At 38.3% G+C, this 20710-nt stretch overlaps 1 protein-coding gene and 1 long non-coding RNA gene across 4 annotated transcripts in view; one reads left to right on the plus strand and one right to left on the minus strand.

Moving 5' to 3' along the window:
- ENTPD3 (ectonucleoside triphosphate diphosphohydrolase 3) overlaps positions 1-1520 on the minus strand; it is a 46173-nt gene extending 44653 nt beyond the window's left edge. For both annotated transcript variants that reach the window (XR_009214387.1, XM_058441972.1), the window contains exon 1: positions 1400-1520. Coding sequence is in view for 1 of the 2 variants with exons in the window: in XM_058441972.1 (XP_058297955.1) it covers positions 1400-1474 (75 nt within the window). In the remaining variant the exon portion in view is untranslated. The remainder of the gene's footprint in view (positions 1-1399) is intronic.
- LOC116473634 (uncharacterized) overlaps positions 1-20710 on the plus strand; it is a 223686-nt gene that overhangs the window by 69756 nt on the left and 133220 nt on the right. The gene's annotated exons all lie outside the window — the stretch shown is intronic.

Consider the following 20710-nt stretch of genomic DNA (forward strand, 5'->3'; position numbering starts at 1 on the left):
AATAATAATAATAATAATAATAATAATAATAATAATAATAAATCAGTGGTGCTTGTGTTGGAGAAGGTGCCAGGAAATAGGCCCTCTTGAAGCATCTAATGTGTGCCATGTCCTCCCACTTCTCTAGAAAATTTTGCTGGTTCATGCTCCTTTCCTGGGAGTTTTTCAAGACTCGGTCTTCAGGATTATTTTCTTCTCATTCTGTATTCTCTTCCTAGGTAATCTCATGCATGCCTATGTCTTCTGTTTTATTCACAGAAGCTCTCAAATACAGGGCTCAGGCTTCCCCTCTTGATCTGTAGACCTAGAGAATTGTGTTTTTCATCTTTCAAGTGTCACATAGGCACCTCACATTTACAGGGTTTCAAGCAGAGCTCCTTATCTTCCCCTACCAAACCATCAACTCCTCAAGCATTTCTCATCTCGGCACTCCCCACTCATCCAGATGAACGAGCCAGAAACCTGAGGGTTGCCTTTGATAGTCTTTCCCCCATTCCACACGATCAATCAGTCACTAATTACTGCTAATATTAACCTCTTAATCGTCTCTCCAATATGTACCTCCTTCTCTCTCGGCCACCATCATGGTCTGAGCCAGGATTTCTCAGTTGGAGCACTATTGATATTTCAGGTCAGATGATTGTTAAGGGAGCTGCCCTGTGTATTGTAGGATGTTTAGTAGCATCCTTGACCTTTCCCTACTAGTTGCCAGTAACATCCTCCCACACACGGTGTGACAACCAAGAATGTCTCAAGACATTGCCAAGTGTCCTCAGAAGAGTAAAATTTCCCTGGTGAGAACCACTGGTCTAAGCTACCATGCTCTCTTTTCTGGATCTTGGCAACAGTCTCACAAATCTCGCTGTGTCCATTTTCTCCCTTTCTGATCCATTTTCCCAAGACACCAGGCCCTATCTCTTTAAAACCCAGATCTCTCTGTGTCAAAACTCTCTGTAAAACACTCTTCTGTGTTGTCCATTTCTTAGTGGATTCACAATCAAATTCTCAATGTGACCTAGAAGGCCCTGCAAGGTATATTCTCTATCTCTCTTTCCAGTCTCTATCAGCCCATACTACTTCTTACTTCATGCTCTGAAGACAAACCAGCCTTCTTTCAGTTTTTCAAATATATCATGTTTACTCCTGCCATAGGACCTTCGTACATTATTTTACTAATTAGCACCTGTTTATACTTTTTTTCTTACCTCAGTCATTTCACTGATACTTCCCCGGCATCCCCTAATCTGGATCATATATCCAAACTGGGTCAAGTCCCTCAATTATGTGCTTTTAAAGCAGGCATTCCTTTCTTTCAGCTAGAGTTTCATTACAGTCATTGTTTGAGCAAATGACCCCTGTTGCCTATCATCAAAGCAGCAGTCCCAGGATGTTAACTTACTGTATGGTTTGCAGATGTCCATGTCACCGAGAAAGATGATTCAAACAGGCACTGGATGGAAAACACCTTACTCATATAGAGAAGAGATGGAACAAGATTAGCTTCAGTGATGACTGGGTGTCCCCATGGCAGCGGGTCTTACCCTCCAGCTGATGCAGGGAGATGGACTCCATACACCGCTCTGTTGCTGCAGGTGAAGATCCTCAACCCATCCCCCCTGGGGCCAGAACTATAGAAAGCTGGAGGTGCACTTGATGGCCATTGACCCATGCGCTTAAGAACAAAGAAGTACACATGAAACCCGGAACGGGGAAAGTTATTACAAAGCAGAGATGTGCCTAGCACAGGCTATGAGGACGCTTTATCTCTGTGTAAGAAAATGTTCCAGGCCCAAGGCTACTCTTATGTAACCATGCAGGGGGTGAGAAGCTGTGCACAACTGCCTTTCATAACAGGAATTCTCTTGTTAGTCTTTCTCTGTCCACTAGACAGTAAACCATGTGCAAGCAGAAATCATGCTTTTCTTACATCACTTTTTGCATTCTCAGTGCCTAGCACTGTTAACTGTCTAGTGAGCACTCAGTAAATATGTGTTGAATGAATAGGATGCTCTTTTATAGATTAAGAATATTAACCCTTTTACTACCTTATATGATAAATACTTTTCTCCAGTTTTCTATTTAAGACTCAACATTTTACAAGTGACTGCTATCTCTCTGATTGTATGTTGAGGCTTGTAGTATTGGAGATAATTCATAGCTAACTATAGACCAGAGGGACAACCATGTTATCAGAGAATGTTATACTGGTAGTTAGGAAACCTGGCTTGAGCCTCAACTCTGCTAATTACCAGCAGATGTGCGATTTTAGACATATCTGTAGACCTCTAGGATCCTCAGTTTTTTCATCTGTGAAATGAAGGCATTAGATGAATCAGACAGCCTGTGATTCCATTATTTTTGAAAGCACAAGGCTAGAGATATATATCATTAACACAAAGGGAATAGTTGGAGTTTGAGGGGAAAGTAGAGATGAACAGGAGTAAAGGGCTAAGAGTGGAGCCTTGGGATGGAAGTTAGACTGCCAGAAGTCATGAAGAGTAGATGAGGAGGAAATGGAGCAGGTGGGTGTGTGTGTGTATGCATGTTTGTATGCCCATGTATGCATGTGTCCCACACAACCCTCTTTTCTGCCCCCTTCAAAGCAGACCTCACCCTCCCCATTTTAGCCAAACTTAAGTTCTTCTGAAATTTATTACTTTCTTCATTTTTCTTGATGCACCTTGTTGGTCCAGGAAATTTAACAAGCACAAGGAACAAACGATTTTGTTCTAAATTTATGGTCTTGTAATGTTTTTGTGGATGGAGAGTTGTAGACAAAGAAGATTGTGTCCAACTAAAATTTCCAAAAAAATTGAATAAGTCTAAGTTCTCCAGAGAAAGTGAACCATATATATGTATATATGTAAATAGATTTATTATAGGAAATTGGCTTATGTGGTTACAGAGACTGAAAAGTCCCAGGATCTGCAGTAAGCAAACTGGAAACCCAGAGAACCCATGATATAGTTGTAATTTGAGGTTGAAGGCCTGAAAACCAGGAGAGCTGATGGCGTAAGTTTCAGTCTTAGCCCAAGCCAAAAGGCAGAAGATGACCAGTGTCTCAGCTAGAAGACAGCAGGCAGACAGTGAATTCTCCCTTATTCCACCTTTTAAAAAGTATTTATGTATTTTTTAGAGACAGGATCTCACTCTCTTGCCCAGGCTGGAGTGCAGTGGCACAATCATAGCTCACTGCAACCTTGAACTACCGAGCTCAAACTCCTGGCCTCCTCCCTCAGTAGCTGGCCTACTCCCTCCTGAGTAGCTGGGACCACAAGTGTGTACCACCATGCCCAGCTAATTAAAAAAAATTTTTTTTTGGTAGGGATGCTGTCTTACTATGTTGCCCAGGCTGGCCTTGAACCCCTGTCCTCAAGGAACCCTCCTGCCTCAGCCTCCCAAAGCACTGGGATTATAGACATGAGCCACTGTATCTGGCCTATCCTGCCTTTTTGTTCTATTCAAACCCTCATAGGATTGGATGATGTGTACCCACACTGGGGAGGGCAAATTGCTTTACTCAAGCTACTGATTCAAATGTTAATCTCACAGAAACAACATCACAGACACACTCAGAATAATGTTTAACCAAATATCTTACCCCCTGCCTCAGTCTAGTCAACTTGATATGTAAAATTAACCATCATAAAATCCAATTGCTTTTGAAAAAAATTTGTGATTCTGGCCCTAGATTCAGGTCTTGCCTGGGTGATATTATATAGGGCAAACTCTTCCTTGCAATAGAAGTTCTGGGCTAAGAAAAGCCTCATCCAAACTTGACTTTGTGGACAACATCCAGGAGGACTGACAAATATGCCAAGAGTCCCGTGTATAAAGGAGAAAAAGCAAATCTGGAGCAAGATCCGGTGAAATTAAAAACTAAGAGCAATGTGTGATTATGGACTATCCAAAGGCTCAGAAGACAAACGAGCCCTTTACTTTTGGTAGGCACATTGCAAGTCTGCCATCCACTTGCACCTCCTCTAGCTTCAGACTTCACTGGAACGCGTTTAAGTTTGATGCAACAGCCTCTATGCCTTTGGTCCGTCTTTCTTCCTAGGCTCATAAGCCCACTTGCTGGACTAACCCAGTATATTCCACTTCACACTTGCCTGTCATGCCAGTTCCATTTTCTGTTCATTTAACAGATTTGCCTTGGTGGCCTCTATGTGCCAGGCACTGTGCTAAATACTGGGCCTGGGCAGGAAATGAGTCAGACACTCGTGTGTCAGAACTTCAGTCCTTTCCTCTTACTATACCCTTATCTGGGCCCTCTTGTCACAGAATCAGACTGCAGACTCCTGCAACAGCCTTCCAGGAATCTGTCCCAACCTTCTCCCCCATTCTGTTTTCCTGTTTGTTTTTAATTAATATATAATAATTGTGCATATTTACGGGATACAGTGTGATGTTTTGATACACGTATACATTGTGTAATAATTAAATCAACATATTTAGCAAATCCATCACCTCAAACATTTATCATTTACTTGTAGTAAGAACACTAAAAGCCCTCTTTTCTAGCTATTTTGAAATATACCGTAATAATATTGTTAACCATAGTCACCCTACTGTGCAATAGAACATCATAACTTATTCCTTCTATCTAACTGTAACTTTGCACCTGTTGACCAAACTTTTCCTATGCCTTACTCCTCCCTATTTGCCCCAGCCTCTGGTAACCACTATTCCACCTACTTCTATGAGATCAATTTCTTTAGGTTGCACATATGAGTGAGATTATGCAGTATTTGTCTTTCTGTGCCTGGCTTATTTCATTTTACAAAATAGTCTCCAGGTTGAACAATGTTGTCACAAATGACGGGATTTAATTTATTTTGAAGGCTAAGTAGTATTCTCTAGTGTATATATACCACATTTTCTTTATCCACTCATCCATTGATAGTGATAGACACTTAGGTGACAGACACTTAGGTTGATTCCATATCTTGGCTGTTGTGAATAGTGCTACAATAAACATGAGAGTGTGGATATTTTTTGACATATTGATTTCATTTCCTTTGGATATATATCTAGCAGTGGAATGCTGAATCATATACTAGTTTCATTTTTAACTTTTTTGGGAGCCTCCAAACTGCTTTCCATAATGGCTGTGCTAATTTATGTTCCCATCAACAGTATATAAAGAGTTCCTCTTTCTTTACATCCATGCCAGCATTTGTTATTTTTTTGTCTTTTTTATAATAGCCATTCTAATTCTGGTGAAGTGATATCTCATTGTTGTTTTGATTTGCATTTCCCTGATGATTAATGATGTTGAGCATTTCTTCATATATGTATTGGCTATTTGTATGTCTTCTTTGGAGAAATACCTACTCAGTTTTGTTGCCCACTTAAAAATTGTATTGGCCGGGCATGGTGGCTCACGCCTGTAATCCCAGCACTTTGGGAGGCCGAGGAGGGCAGATCACAAGGTCAGGAGATCGAGACCATCCTGGCTAACACGGTGAAACCCCATCTCTACTAAAAATACAAAAATTAGCTGGGCATGGTGGCAGGTGCCTGTAGTCCCAGCTACTCAGGCAGCTGAGGCAGGAGAATGGTGTGAACCCGGGAGGCAGAGCTTGCAGTGAGCAGAGATTGGGCCACTGCACTCCAGCCTGGGCGATACAGTGAGACTCCATCTCAAAAATAAAATATAAATAAATAAATAAATAAATTGTATTATTTGTGTTTTTTTTTAGTTGTTTGAGTTCCTTGCATGTTCTAAATAGTATCTCCTTGTCAAATGCATAGTTTGCAAATATTTTCTCCCATTCCGTGGATTATTCTTTCACTTTATTGACTATTTCCTTTGCTGTACAGAAGCTTTTTAATTTGATGTGATCCCATTTGTCTATTTTTGCTTTTGTTGCCTGTGCTTTTGAGGTCTGATCCAAAAAAAATTCTTGCTCAGACTGACGTCATGAAACATTTCCCCCTATGTTTTCTTTAGTAGTTTTATTGTTTCAGATCTTACATTTAAGTATTTAATCCACTTGATTTGATATTTGTATGTGGTGAGAGAAGGGATTTAGCTTCATTCTTCTGCATGTGAATATCCAGTTTCCCAGGACCATTTATTTAAAAAGGCTGTTTTTTTTTTCCTCCAATATCTCTGTGTGTTTTCTTGGCATCTTTGTCAAAAATCAGTTGGCTATAAATGTGTAAGCATGTGAATTTATTTCTGTGTTCTCTATTTTGTTTCATTGGCCTATGTGTCTATTTTTAATGCCAGTACCAGGCTGTTTTGATTATTATAGCTTTGCAGTATATTTTGAAATCAGGTAATGTGATGCCACCAGCTTTGTTCTTTTTGCTTAAAATTGCTTTGGGTGTTCAAAGTCTTTTGTGGTGCCATACAAATATTTTTATTATTGTTTTATTCTATATCCATGAAGAGTATCATTGATATTTTGATAGGGATTGCATTGAATCTGTAGATTGCTTTGTATAGTATGGACATTTTAACAATGTTAGCTTTTCAAATCCATGAACATGTGATATCTTTCCATTTATTTGTGTCTTCTTCAATTTCTTTTACTAATGTTTTTCAGTTTTCAGTGTATAAAACTTTCACTTCCTTAATTAAGATTATTCCTAGGCTGGCTGGCTTTCTTTCTTTTTCCTTCCTTCCTTCCTTCCTTCCTTCCTTCCTTCCTTCCTCCCTCCTTTCCTTCCTTCCTCCCTCCCTTCCTTCCTTCCTCCCTCCCTTCCTTCCTTCCTCCCTCTTCTTCCTTTCTTCCTTTCTTTCTTTCTTTCTTTTTCTTTCTTTCTTTCTTCCTTTTCTTTCTCTTTCTTTCTTTCTTTCTCCTCCTCCTTCCTTCCTTCCTTCCTTCCATCCTTCCTTCTCTTTCTTTCTTCTCTAAAAGAGTCTCGCTCTGTCACCCAGGCTGGAGTGCAGTGGCACAATCTCAGGTCACTGCAACCTCCACCTTTCAGTTTCAAGTGATTCTCCTTCTCAGCCTCTCAAGTAGTTGGGATTACAGGCGCCCACCATGACACTCGGCTAATTTTTGTATTTTTGATAGAGATGGGTTTTCGCCATGTTGACCAGGCTGGTCTTGAACTCCTGACCTCAGGTGATCTGCCATCTTGGCCTCCCAAAGTGTTGGGATTACAGGCCTGAGCCCCTTCCTTCCTTCCTTCCTTCCTTCCTTCCTTCCTTCCTTCCTTCCTTCCTTCCTTCCTTCGTCCCTCCCTCCCTCCCTTTCTTCCTTCCCTCCCACCTGCCTTTCTCTTCTTCTCTTTGGTAGCTTTTGTAAGTGGGATTGCTTCTCGATTTCTTTTTCTGAAAGTTCACTATTGGTGTATTGAAATGCTACTAATTTTTGTATGTTTATTTTATATCATGCAACTTTACTGAATTTATTAGTTTCAACAGTTTTTTGTGAAGTTTTTAGGGTTTTCTATGTATAAAATTATGTTGTCCACAAACAGGAATAATTTGACTTCCTCCTTTCCAATTTGATTGCCCTTTATTTCTTTCTCTTGCCTAACTGATCTGTAGAACTTTCAGTAGTTCCTCTCTATGTTGTGCCTTCGTTTGCAATTATGGCTAATGTTATTCTTATTTGTATTATTTTCTTCTTTCTATTTTTAAAAATATTTTTGTTGTCCTTTTTCTAGCTTCTTGAGCAAAACACTTGGCTTATTATTTTTTAAATTTCTGTATTTCATATACGCATCTAAGACTATACTGTTTACTCCAAGTGCTGCTGTAGCTATGCTCAACAAATTTTTATATTTAATACTTTTGCTATTATTCAGTTCTAAACACTTGATGATTTCTATCGTGATTTCTTCTTGAATTATTTTTTTATTTTTAATTTTTTTTTAGACAGTTTTGCTCTGTTGCCCAGGCTGGAGTGCAGTGCTGCAATCTCTGCTCACTGCAACCACCGCCTCCCAGGTTCAAGTGATTCTCCTGCCTCAGCCTATTGAGTAGCTGGGATTACAGGCACCCACCACCACACCCAGCTAGTTTTTTGTATTTTTAGTAGAGATGGGATTTCACCATGTTGGCCAGGCTGATCTCAAGCTCCTGACCTCAAGCTCCTGACCTCAGGTGATCTGCCCACCTTGGCCTCCCAAAGTGCTGAGATTACAGGCGTGAGCTACAGTGCCTGGCCTTCTTGAATTATTTCAAAGTATTTTTTTGGTTTCCAAAAGTAGAAGATTCAGGAACTAAATTTTTATAACTGATTGGGAGTTTTATTGTGCCATAGTTAGAAAATTTGGGGTTTGAGGTGTTGACATTTGATAGTTCTTAAGACATTCTTTGTGATCATGTTCTCGGTCAATTTTGTGGTTATTTTATTGAGCTTGAAAAGATTTTTTAACATTTAATTTAAAAACGTGTTTGTATGCAGAAAAATTCCCTGTTTTTTGGTGTACAGTCTTGTGAGTTTTTGCAGATGCGGAGAGTCATGTAACCACCACCCCACCACCACAATCAAGGTATAGAACCTTTTCTTTCTTTCTCTTCCCCTTCCCCTTCCCCTTCCCTTCCTTTCTTTCTTGGGGTCTCACACCTGTGACGCAGGCTGGAGTGCAGTGGCACAATCTTGGCTCACTGCAGCCTTGACTTCCGGGATTCAGGTGATTCTCCCACCTCAGCCTCCAGAGTGGCTGGGACTACAGATGCATGCTACCACATCTGGCTAATTTTTTGTTTTGTTTTGTATTTTTAGTAGAAACAGGGTTTTGCTGTGTTGCCTGGGCTGGCAGAACATTTTCAATGCCCCCCCCACAACAGATTGCCTTGGACTGCTCTTTTGTAGTCAACCTCTTCCCTACCCTCCTGGAAACCAATGATCTGTTTTCTATTTCTTTAATTTTTGCCTCCTTCAGATATTATATAAATGGAATCGTATAATATGTGACCCTTTGAGTCTGGCTTCTGTCACTCGGCATAATGCATCTGAGATTCATTCATGTTGTTGCATGTATCAACAATTCATTTACTTTTTATTGCTGAATGGTACTCAGTTTGTTTATCCATTCACCAGCTGAAGGACATTTAGATGGTTTTCAGTTACACTGTATGTTCTTAATTATTGGGAGTAGAATTCTAAATATGTTCACTATATGAAACTTACTGGGTTGTTTGTATTTTCTATAGACAGAAAATTCTTGTCATTTGGATCCATCACTTTCTGGGACATTTTTGTTATAACCTTCTACTATGATAGTATATTTGTGGGTGTTTCCTTATAACTCCTGTGATGTTTCCTTTAAATATCAAAGCTTATTTTGTTAGATTTGTATAGGTCCAGTATTGTTATATCTTCTCAGTGAACTATTCCTTTTATCATTAGCAATGCTCCTTTTCACTACTAATAATGCTTTGATCTTAAAGTCCTTTCTATCAGACATGAATACTGCTATGTCCTTTGTGTCTTTTGTGCACATTCTCCACCCTTCTCTCCCTGCTCTGGCCCACAAGCTGCATCACCTAAGCTCTCTTGCCAACTGCCTTGTGGTTGGATTGCCAATGGGAGGCAACTTGGCTAGACTGAACTACAATCCCCAGAATCTCCTTTACAGAATGTTTCCAGTTATGGTGGGCTACAAGGAATATTCTCCTCCAAGAGCTGGAGGATGGAAGAGATATACTAGCCATTTTCTAGTATATACACTTCTCAGCTATTCAAGTAAGCTAATTTAGGTACTGCTGTGAAGACATCATTTGGAAGGCCTAGCCATTCCCTGTGTGGGAGACTCCGAACAGTTACGTCTGCAATGGCTCTCCATGCTCCCTGAATCTTGATTTCCTGATTGCCATCTGTGAACAATAAGCTTCAGCACCTGGCCATGAAGTTCCAGCCTGTTTGTGATCTTCCCAGCCCTCACAGTTGCATAAACCAATTATTTCTGACAAATTTATCTCTCTCTCTCTCTCTCTCTCTCTCTCTCTCATCTCCTACTGGTTCTCCTTATCTGGTTCAACCCCAACTGGTACATTTTATTTTATTCTCACTGTTGACTAAGAATCTAATTGGTATAGGATTCGACACTGGCAGTTATTTCCCTTCAGTACTTTGAAGATATTAAATCGTCTTTTGGCATTTACTTGTTGCTGATAATAAGTGCTGTCAGCTGAATTGCAGTTCCATTTGAGATAATCTGTTTTCTTTTTGGATGTCTTTAAGGTTTTCTCATTGTTTTTGATCTCTCATTTCACTATAATGAATTAATAATTTGTTTTATTCCCGCTTTAGATGCTGCATGATCCTTTTATCTGAAAATGTATACCTTAATTTTGAAAACCTCTGAGATTTTATCTCCAAAAATATTGCCTCTGTCACATCATTTTTGGTAAAATGATTTTTTGTTTTTGGATATATCCCAGTAGTGGGATTGCTGGATCAAATGGTAGTTCTATTTTTAGTTCTTCGAGAAATCTGCAAACAACTTTCCACAGTGGCTGAACTAATTTACATTCCCACCAACAATGTAAATGCATTCCTTTTTCACCACAGTCTTTCCAGCATCTGTTGTTATGTGACTTTTGAATAATAGCTATCCTGACTGGTGTGAGATGGTATCTCGTTGTAGTTTAGATTTGCATTTATCTAATGATTAGTGATGATCAGCATTTTCTCATATGTTTGTTGGCCATTTGTATGTCTTTTTTTGAGAAGTATCTGCTCATGTCTTTTGTCCAGCTTAAGATGGGATTACTTGCTTTCTGCTTGTTCAATTGTTTCAAGTTCCTTACAGATTCTGGATATTAGACCTTTGTTTGTTGCATAGTTTGTGAATATTTTCTCCCATTCTGTAATTTGTCCCTTTACTCTGTTGATAGTTTCTTTTGCTGTGCAGAAGCTCTTTAGTTAATTAGGTCCCATTTGTCAATTTTTGTTTTTGTTGCAATTGCTTTTGAGGGCTTAGTCATAAATTATTTCCCAAGGCCCATTTCCAGAATGGTGTTTCCTAGGTTTTCTTTTAGGATTCTTGCAGTTTGAGGTCTTACATTTAAATCTTTAATCTATTTTGAGTTAATTTTTTATATAGTGAAAGGTAGGGGTCCAGTTTATTCTTTTGCATAGTGAAAGGTAGGGGTCCAGTTTATTCTTTTGAATATGGCTGGAGAGCTATCCTAGCACCATTTGTTGAGTAGGGAGCCCTTTCTCCATTGCTTATTTTTGTCAACTTTGTCAAAGATCAGATGGCTGTAGGTGTGTGGCTTTATTTCTGAATTCTCTATTCTGTTCCATTGGTCTATGTGTCTGTTTTTGTACCAGTGCCATGCTGTTTTGGTTACTGTAGTTTTATAGTATAGCTTGAAGTAGGGTAATGTGATGCCCCCAGCTTTGTTCTTTTTGCTTGGAATTGCTTTGGCTATTTGAGCTCTTTTTTGGTTCCATATGAATTTTAGCACAGTTTTTTTTTTTTTCCAATTCTCCAAAATTCTCTTTGGTGAAATTTTTCATTTTTACCAAAAATGATGTTGGTAGCTTGATAGGAATAGCATTAGATTTGTAGATTGCTTTGAGCAGTATGGCCACTTTAATGATACTGATTCTTCCAATCCATAAGCATGGAATGTTTTTCCATTTGTTGGTGTTATCCATGATTTCTTTCAGCAGTGTTTTGTAGTTGTCCTTGCAGAGATCTTTCACCTCCTTGGTTGGGTGTGTTCCTAGGTATTTTATGTTTTTGAGGCTATTGTAAATGGGATTGCATTCTTGATCTGGCTCTCAGCTTGAATATTAATGGTGTATAGAAATGCTACTGATTTTTGTACATTGATTTGGTGTCCTGGAAGTTTGCTAAAATTATCAGTTCTAATAGCTTTCTGGTGGAGTAGTTACAGTTGCTTAAGTATGGAATCATGTCATCAATGAAGAGAAATAATTTGACTTCCTCTTTTCCTATTTGGATGCCTTTTATTTCTTTCTCTTGCCTGATTGCCCGGGCTAGACTTCCAGAATTATGTTGAATAGGAGTAGTGAACATGGGCATCCTTGTCTTGCTTCAGTTCTCAAGAGGAATGCTTCCAGTTTTTGCCTGTTCAGTATGATGTTGGCTGTGTGTTTGCCATAGATGCCTCTTATTATTTTGATGTATGTTCGTTCAATGCCTAGTTTTTATCATGAAGCGATACTTGATTTTATCAAAAGCTTTTTCCGTGTCTATTGAGATGATCATATGGTGATATGGTTTGGCTCTATGTCCCCACTCAAATCGTCTCAAATTGTAATCCCCACATGTACGAGGAGGGGCCTGGTGGGAGGTGATTGGATTATGGGGACCGGTTTCCCTCGTGCTGTTCTCATGATAGTGAGTGAGTTCTCACAAGATATGATGGTGTTAAAGTGTGGCACTTCTTCTCTTGCTCACTCTCTGTCTCCTGCTTCACCTTGGAAAGATGTGCCTTGCTTCCCCTTAGCCTTCTGCCATGATTGTAAGTTTCCTGAGGTCTCCCTAGCCATACAGAACTGAGTAGATTAAACCTTTTTTCTTTATAAATTATCCAGTCTTAGGTAGTTCTGTACAGCTGTGTGAAAAGGAACTAACACATATGCCTTTTGTTTTTAATTCTGTTTATATCACATCTATTGATTTGCATGTGTTGAGCCAAACTTGTATCCTAGGAGTGAAGCTTACTTGTTCATAGTGAATTAACTAACTTTTTGATATGCTGTTGAATTTGGTTTGCTAGTGTTTTATTGAGGATTTTTGTGTCTATGTTCATCAGGGATACTGACCTGTAGTTTTTTTGCTTTTGTTTTTGTGTCTTTGCCCAGTTTTGATGTCAGGATGATGCTGGCTTCATAGAATGAGTTAGGGAGGAGTTCCTCCTTCTCAATTTTTTGAAATAATTTCAGTTGTATTGGTACCAGCTCTTCTTTGTATGTCTGGTAGAATTTGACTGTGAATCCATTCGGTCTGGGGTTATTTTGTTTGACAGTTTTTTTTTTAATTACTGATTTGGTTTCAGAACTCAATATTGGTCTTTTCAGTGTTTCAGTTTCTTCCTGATTCAATCTTGGGAGATTGTGTGTTTTCAGGTATTCATCCATTTCCTCCAGATTTCCTAGTTTCTTTGTGTAGAGATGTTCATAATAGTTTCTGAGGATCTTTTATGTTTCTAGGGAATCAACTGTAATGTTACCTTTACTGTTTCTGATTGTGTTTATTTGAGCCTTTCCTTTTTTATGTACCTAGTGTCTATCAATCTTGTTTATCCTTACAAAAAACCAACTCTTGGTTTTGTTGATTCTTAGTATAATTTTTTGGGTCTCAACTTTGTTCAGTTCAGCTCTGATTTTTGTTATTTCTTTTCTTCTCCTAGCTTTCGGGTTAATTTGTTCTTATTTTTCTAGTTCCTCTAGGTGTGATATTAGATTGTTAATTTGGGATCTTTCTAACTTTTTGAGGTATGCATTTAGTGTTACAAGCTTTCTTCTTAACACTACTTTTCCGGCATCCCAGAGATTTTGGTATGTTGTGTCTCTGTTTTCATTTATTTCAAAGATTTTTTTTTAAATTTCTGCCTTGATTTTGTTTACCCAAAAGTCATTTGGGAGCAGGTTGTTTAATTTCCATGTAATTATGTGGTTTTGAGACATCTTCTTGGTATTGATTTCTGTTTTTATTTCACTGTGGTCCAGTATGGTTGGTATGATTTTGATTTTTTTGAATTTATTAAAACTTGCTTTATGTCCAAGCATGTGGTCAATCTTAGGGTATGCTCCCTGTGCAGATGAAAAGAATGTATATTCTGTGGTTGATGGGTGGAGTATTCTGTAGATATCCATTAGGTCCAATAAGTCAAGTGTTGAATTCAAGTCCAGAATTTCTTTGTTCGTTTTTTCCCTTGATGATCTGTCTAATGCTGTCAGTGAAGTGCTGAAGTCCCCCACTATTATTATGTGGCCGTCTGAGTATTTTCATAGATCTAGAAACACTTGTTTCATGAATCTGGTTACTCTTATGTGGGTGCATATATATTTAGTTAAGTCTTCTTGTTGAATTGAACCTTTTACCATTATGTAATGCCCTTTTGTCCTTTTTTTTTTTTTAACTGTTGTTGGTTTAAAGTCTGCTTTATCTGATATAAGAATAGCAGCCCCCACTCTTTTTTGTTTTCTGTTTACATGGTAGATTTTTCTCCAACCTTTTACTTTGAGCCTATGGGTGTCATTATGTGTGAGATGAGTCTCGAAGATTGCAGATGGATAGGTCTGGTTTGTTTTTATCCAACTTGCCATTCTGTGCCTTTCAAGTGGGAGCAATTATGCCATTTACATATTTCAAGGTTAATATCAATATATGGATTTGATCCTATTGTGAAGTTGTTAGCTGGTTGCTTTGTAGTTTCTATTGTGTGGTTGCTTTCTAAGGTCTGCAGGCTATATACTTATGTGTGTTTTCATGGTAACAGGTGTTATTCTTTTGTTTCCATGTTTAGGACTCCCTTAAGTCTTGGGCTGATATAGTGGTAACAATCACTTGCCTTACCTTACCTTACCTTAGCATTTATTTGTCTGGAAAATTTTTTATTTCTCATCTGCTTAAAAAGTCTAGTTTGGCAGGATATGAAATTCTTGGTTGGTGCCTGTTACTGAACTCTGTATGAATGGGATTGCACAGTATGTGCTCTTGGTCTAGAGTAGATTCTTAGTCTAAGTTTACTGAGCATGTGCATGTTAGTGCAGGCTTGCATGCTGCTGAGTCTTGCTTGCACTTTTTGGTGACACATTGAGTACAAAACCAGAAATAAACAGCATGCACTATGAATAGATATGCTGAGTCATGAATGTTCTACAATCTCTAATTGCAAGGTTTTGGGTAAGGCAACATCTTGAGCCAGTTGGCTTCATTTACATTTGTTTCACACACAAAAATTGGAAAGAAATGCCTTGGTAAACCTTGTTTGTTTAATAACTTTCATTCTTCAATCACATTAGATGCTCATTTGAAGGCAAAATAAATTCCATTAGGATAGCACTGGTTAGGTAGCTGCTTTATCCCATTTTTTCCGGCATGCACGCTGTAGTGGGTATTGTAATCTCAAGCTTTTCAAGGAAGAAGGCCATCTCCTATTTCTCCTGTCTCTTTATGTACTCTCCTGCCTAGAAACACACCCAAAGGAAAATGAGAACTACTCACTACTGGTCTCAAACTGGACAGAAGTTTTGCTTTTCCTCTTTCTTTTCTTTCCTCTTTCATTATTGTGACCATAAGTGTTGGTACAGGAAGAAAAGATAAATGCTGCATGTTCCACAGGCTGTTTATCCTTCACATCTGAAAGGCAGTGTGATGAGGTAGCACAAGTTCAGGCATAGTCATTCACTAGTTGTGTGACTTGGGCAGGTGACTTACCCTTTCTGTGCCTCTGTTTCCTCAGCTGTGGAATAAGGGTAAGAACAGTACCTACGTCATAGCATTGTTGTGAAAAGTAAATGAGCAACACATTTACATACTCATATAAAGCACCTAAAAAAATGCCTACATGTAATAACCTTTCAGTAAATATAATGCAAACTATTATAATTGTAGGAACAATGCTTAGGGCCTATGAGTTCTTCTTGCAACTGTTTGAGACTTGAAAACATTTATTGACTTTAAAATGTCAAAGGAAAACTTCAGAATGAAATAAATAAGTATTAAAATAAGCTTTATTATGGAGATATTTACTACCTATGAATATTCCTGGGCTTTCCCACATTTTCCCAACTCTTTGTCTTTAGGCAGAGCCTGTGGCTGTTTCTGGCCATTGGGTGTGACTGGAAGTGGCCTTTGTCACTTCTAGCATGAAACATTTAAAAGTCAATGCACGACTCTCCGTCTTATTCCTTCCAAGTTGTGAAGACTGAAGAGGTCGTAAGTACTCGTTGGTGCAGCTGCAAGACAGTGATGCCTTCTGAAGTCTGGGTTCCCAGTGACTATGTCTATGGAGCAGAGCCCCTCTAAACTATAATGAACATGTCATGAGCCAGAAATAAACTTGTGTTATGTTAAGCTACTGGGATTTGGGGGACTGTTTGTTCCCTCAGTACAGTCTAGACTAACCTGACATATTAACGTATGTGTCTACCTAACATAACTTGCCAACCATTTAATTATACTCAATTCAACCTGACTCTTCCTTAGTTGGATATAAATTATATAGAATAAAGGCTTTACAAGGGTAAGGGTCTTAGTATTGTTCACTAATGTATGCCAAGTTCTTAGAACAGTGCCTGGGACAATATTATTTGTGATATGAGTGCATTTTAAAAGTTTTAATATTCCTAGCACTTTGGGAGGCCGAGGCGGGCAGATCACGAGGTCAGAAGATCGAGACCATCCTGGCTAACGGAGTGAAACCCCGTCTCTACTAAAAATACAAAAAAATTAGCTGTGCAAGGTGGCAGGCGCCTGTGGTCCCAGCTACTGGGGAGGCTGAGGCAGGAGAATGGCATGAACCCGGGAGGCAGGGCTTGCAGTGAGCCAAGATTGCGCGACTGCACTCCAGCCTGGGTGTCAGAGCGAGACTCCGTCTCAAAAAAAAGTTTTAATAAGACTCTGAGTGGGGCTTTCAAAAACAAGAATGTTGAAGATCTACAAAGGTCTTAAAATAGCTCAGATGGGTTTAGATACAGTCAGGACTGCTAGCTATGTTACATGTTGATAAGAGAGAACTCCAATTTTTTAGGTCCATTGTATAGCCCAGCTGATGAAAAGAAGATAAAATTCAGAGATGGATGAAACACATTTCATCCTCAAGGCCTTTCTTGTGTTCTTTCATTTTTAAATTCCTCTGCTATTACTCTTTACAGAGAAGAGAACAGAGCAAAATGTATTCCTTTGAATAGTGTAATTTAAAAATTACTCCAGAGCAAAGTCAAAAGATGTGATATGTAGGCCGCTAGCCTACACTTCTAACTTAAGTTTTTAGTTTTAATTGTGAAGTATAATGTTGTTTTTAAATATAGAAATTTCAAGCTCTAGAACCATCACACCAAGATGACAATGGTAATTACACTGACAGCTGCAGATATTAGCATGAACTCAATACCAAAAATAAATCAGACCATGAATAATGGAAATAAAAGAAAGTTGGCAGTTTTAAGAAATTTCAGAAATAGAGCAGAGAAAATGGAGGGAAGAAATTATCAAAGAAGTAGAACGAAAATTTCCAGAAGTGGAGAAAAGAAATGTCCAGATTAAAAGTGCTAAATAAAAACATGCCATTGTGAATTTTTAAAACATTGATGATGGAGAGAAGAGAGAGAGAGAGAAAATGAGAGACAGGGAGAGGGCAGTGAGGAAGAGAAAGAGAAAGAGAAAAGGTAACTTACAAGTAATGGAAATGAAATTAGCATCAGACTTCTTAGTAATAACACTGACTATTAGAAGATACTGAAATGTTTCTTTAAGATTCCCTCCTATGTCCAAGTAAAATGATGATAATAAATAATTCCAATATACAAACAATAGTTACTATCTATTGACTATTTTATTAAGTGTCAGGAACTGGGCTAAATTCATCACATTGATCTTATTTAATGCTCACAACAAATTTAAAAGGTAACATTATTATCCCCCATTTTACATATAAAGAAATGAGATGCAAAAAGATTAAGTAACTTGTGAAAGGTCAGCTTTGGAGGCAAAATGTGACAGTTTCCAAAAATTATAAAAATACAATGATTAGGCAGTGAGACATTAGTGTCATAGCTAGCATACAGGATAAGAGAGTAAAAAGACAGAAGAAAAGAACAAAAAAGAGAGAATTTTACAAAGATTAATACATTTAAGGTATGGAAGGACTATTAATCAGAGATAGAAAGGAACTGTTGATTGTTAGTTCTGTTTCACTCCTGTGTTACGTGAGCCAGATTGTAAAGTCTTTGACATTAGGGAACATTTCTGATACTTGGCATCCACTGTGATGCCGGCATATAAACAAACACTTGTCTACTGATATGCAAGCTCGCTACATTAAAATGTGTTCTGTGCACATGTACCCCAGAACTTAAAGTATAATTAAAATAAAATAAAATAAATAAAATGTGTTCTGGTAGTGAACGAAGCTTATTTATACCTTGAGCCCTCACTGACTTTGTAAAGAAAGAGAGGGAGTTGAAGGGAAGAATAGTCACCGTGTTTTGGCAGCTCCTGGAGAGGAGGAAGTGTCCCTTGGGGAAACAGAATTTAATTTACCTTTTTCCAAGTAGAACTGTATTGGTAACAGAGTTTCAGTGAAAAGTTAATGTGAACAAAGGAGGCTCTTAAGAAGGGAGTGAGTAACCTTGAGTGCTGTAGTTGGTAACCAGAGTTGGTAATCTCAGGATAGCCAGAATTCTTAAAAAAAATTCTGGGAGAAATGTGATGTATGCATTTGAGCATTTGAAAAAATTGGACATGTAACAGATCTATCGAATCACTTGAAAAAATATCACAGAAAATTAAGCAAATATAAACAGAGGGAAAGTAGAAAACCATAAGAGGAAGGAAGAAAATTGTAGACCGACTTGATTCACCAGTGTATGATACTTACGTTGGCTGTTTGTTAAACAAAAAAACTATGATACAAACAGATTGCAAAGATGACAAAGGGGAAGCTAGTTGTCATGATGTATAAAAGGATTAAACTTTCCAATGTCATAATTGGAAATTAACAGACACTCTCTAAAGTTGATAAATTTAGAAGAAGCAATAAGAGCATCCTATTTAGAAATGTGAGGCTAAGTATGAGAAGCAGGTGAAAGAGTTGAAAGTAGATGCCTCTAAAGAAGTAGAGGGAATAATGATAGGTGGGGCAGAGAAATGTCTTTTAATACTAATGATTTTTAAATTATGTGCCTGTGTTATTTCATCATTAATTTTTTTCCAATGAAAGTCTTTTCACATGTTTCAAAATTTAAGTGGTACAATAAAAATTGGCCTTATTCCCTATTTCCTGCCACCTAGTTTCCCTCTGCAAAAGCAACCAACAGTTTTTTTTTCTTGTGTGTTTTTCCAAAGATAAAACATGATAATAATAAAAAGTCATCTTTGGCATGAGTGAATAAAATAATAAGAAACAAAGATGATTTGTTTATATTGTTTTTACTAAAATAGTTTCAAAAGGGTTGAAGCAAAAAGGAAATCTGCTGAGACATAGTTCTCACAGTCTAATAAAATAAATTTAATCTCAATGCAATGAAGTATTTCTTGTGGAAAGTTAATAGAATGTCATAATTCCTTGGAACCATTAATCCATACCACTGCTGAATAAAAGTTTTTCTGGAAAAAAAATTATATCATTAAATTAAAAATCAAGAAATTTGCAATCCTTATAACTCTCTTTCTTTCTCAGAAGTGTGGGTCCTAGATTTTAATTTTCTCATATTTGCTGCCATTTTTAGAATGGAAGTATGGTGACTACAAGCCAAATCATGTGCCCTTAAACTTGATAAAAGACCCTTCTTCTGGAGCTAATGATGACGTTGGCTGCTGGTTTAGCTAAAAGTCAATTACAGATATTGATAAAGACAAGATGAAATTTTGGGCAGCTTAACTTGTTATTAATCACAATGTGTTTTATCCAGTACTTGGTTAACACTTTTCCTCAAGACTCCCAGGATTCATTCTCAAGCATGATACTTAGTGGATAGAGGAGACCAAGGCAAGGAGTGAGGAGAAGAAGAACAGCATCTCAAATGCCCAGTTTCATTGCAGAGGGAGGCGTGAGAAGCCCAGTCCTTATCCATGATGGTCATGTCATTTGCTATGTTCATGACAAAGCAGGTTCCATATAGCCTGTAAAAGTCTGCCATGGGTGTCTACCATGTGTCAGTGCTGGGCTATGCTCAGGAACTATAAAGAGGAGGAGTAAGGCAGACAGGGAAGATGCCCTTTATTTTTTGTGATGCCAACTAACCGGAGAACTTAATGGAATCATACATTCTGGAGCTGGAAGCTTTCCTAGAAGTGATCTTTCTTACCAGGGCCCAGTGAAATTAAGCAACTGGCCCACAGAGTTTCACCAGTATTTATAGAACTGAGATAAAAAACACCTTTCAACCTGCTTGTGGTCCATGCAATAGATTATTAAAGGTGTAAAAGAACTGTAGACAATGATGTTCTACAGCTCTTTTTATAGTTAAAACAACAACAACAACAACAAAGACTCTTCATAGTAAGGCTCTGGAAATGTGATCAAATGGGCTCCTTGACTTTTTCCAACTGAACAACTGGAAGACAGAAGGAAACCAAGAGGGTCGAGGGTGGGGCAGGGGTTTCTGTGGGGGCATTTTCTCTCTCTTTGGTAATTTCCTTCTTTTGTCTGCCAAGGAGAAGGAGATTGCCCCCATAGGAACCTCCCCCCGCCGACACTCTTGGTCAATGGCACGGCCTATGTGAGTGGACATGCTGGAAGGTGAACACAGCAGTAAAACCCTCAGGAAGTGATGGATGGATAACAGAAATTGTGAGGGGAGAAATCAGGATGTGCAATAACCAGAAATAAAGTCAAGTCCCCAGTGACATCTATAGACAGGTGAGATAAAGAAGGGAACATGTGTGGAATGAAGGGACAGGAGAACTGCAGCTTGCCATGCACTGAGGAGCAACTCCACAGGAACTGCTGTGCTCACAGGTTTCTGAGAGAACAAAAAGCAGAGTCCTCAAGTGAAAAGTATATAGTTTGATATACTCAGGACAAAGACTGGCAGCCTTTTTCTATCCTGACAAGAGCTTCTGGTCCAGAGGGAATAAAGCAATCAGG

This window comes from Hylobates moloch, unplaced genomic scaffold (assembly GCF_009828535.3).
Source record: "Hylobates moloch isolate HMO894 unplaced genomic scaffold, HMol_V3 SCAFFOLD_8, whole genome shotgun sequence".
NCBI classification, from domain to species: Eukaryota; Metazoa; Chordata; class Mammalia; order Primates; family Hylobatidae; genus Hylobates; species Hylobates moloch.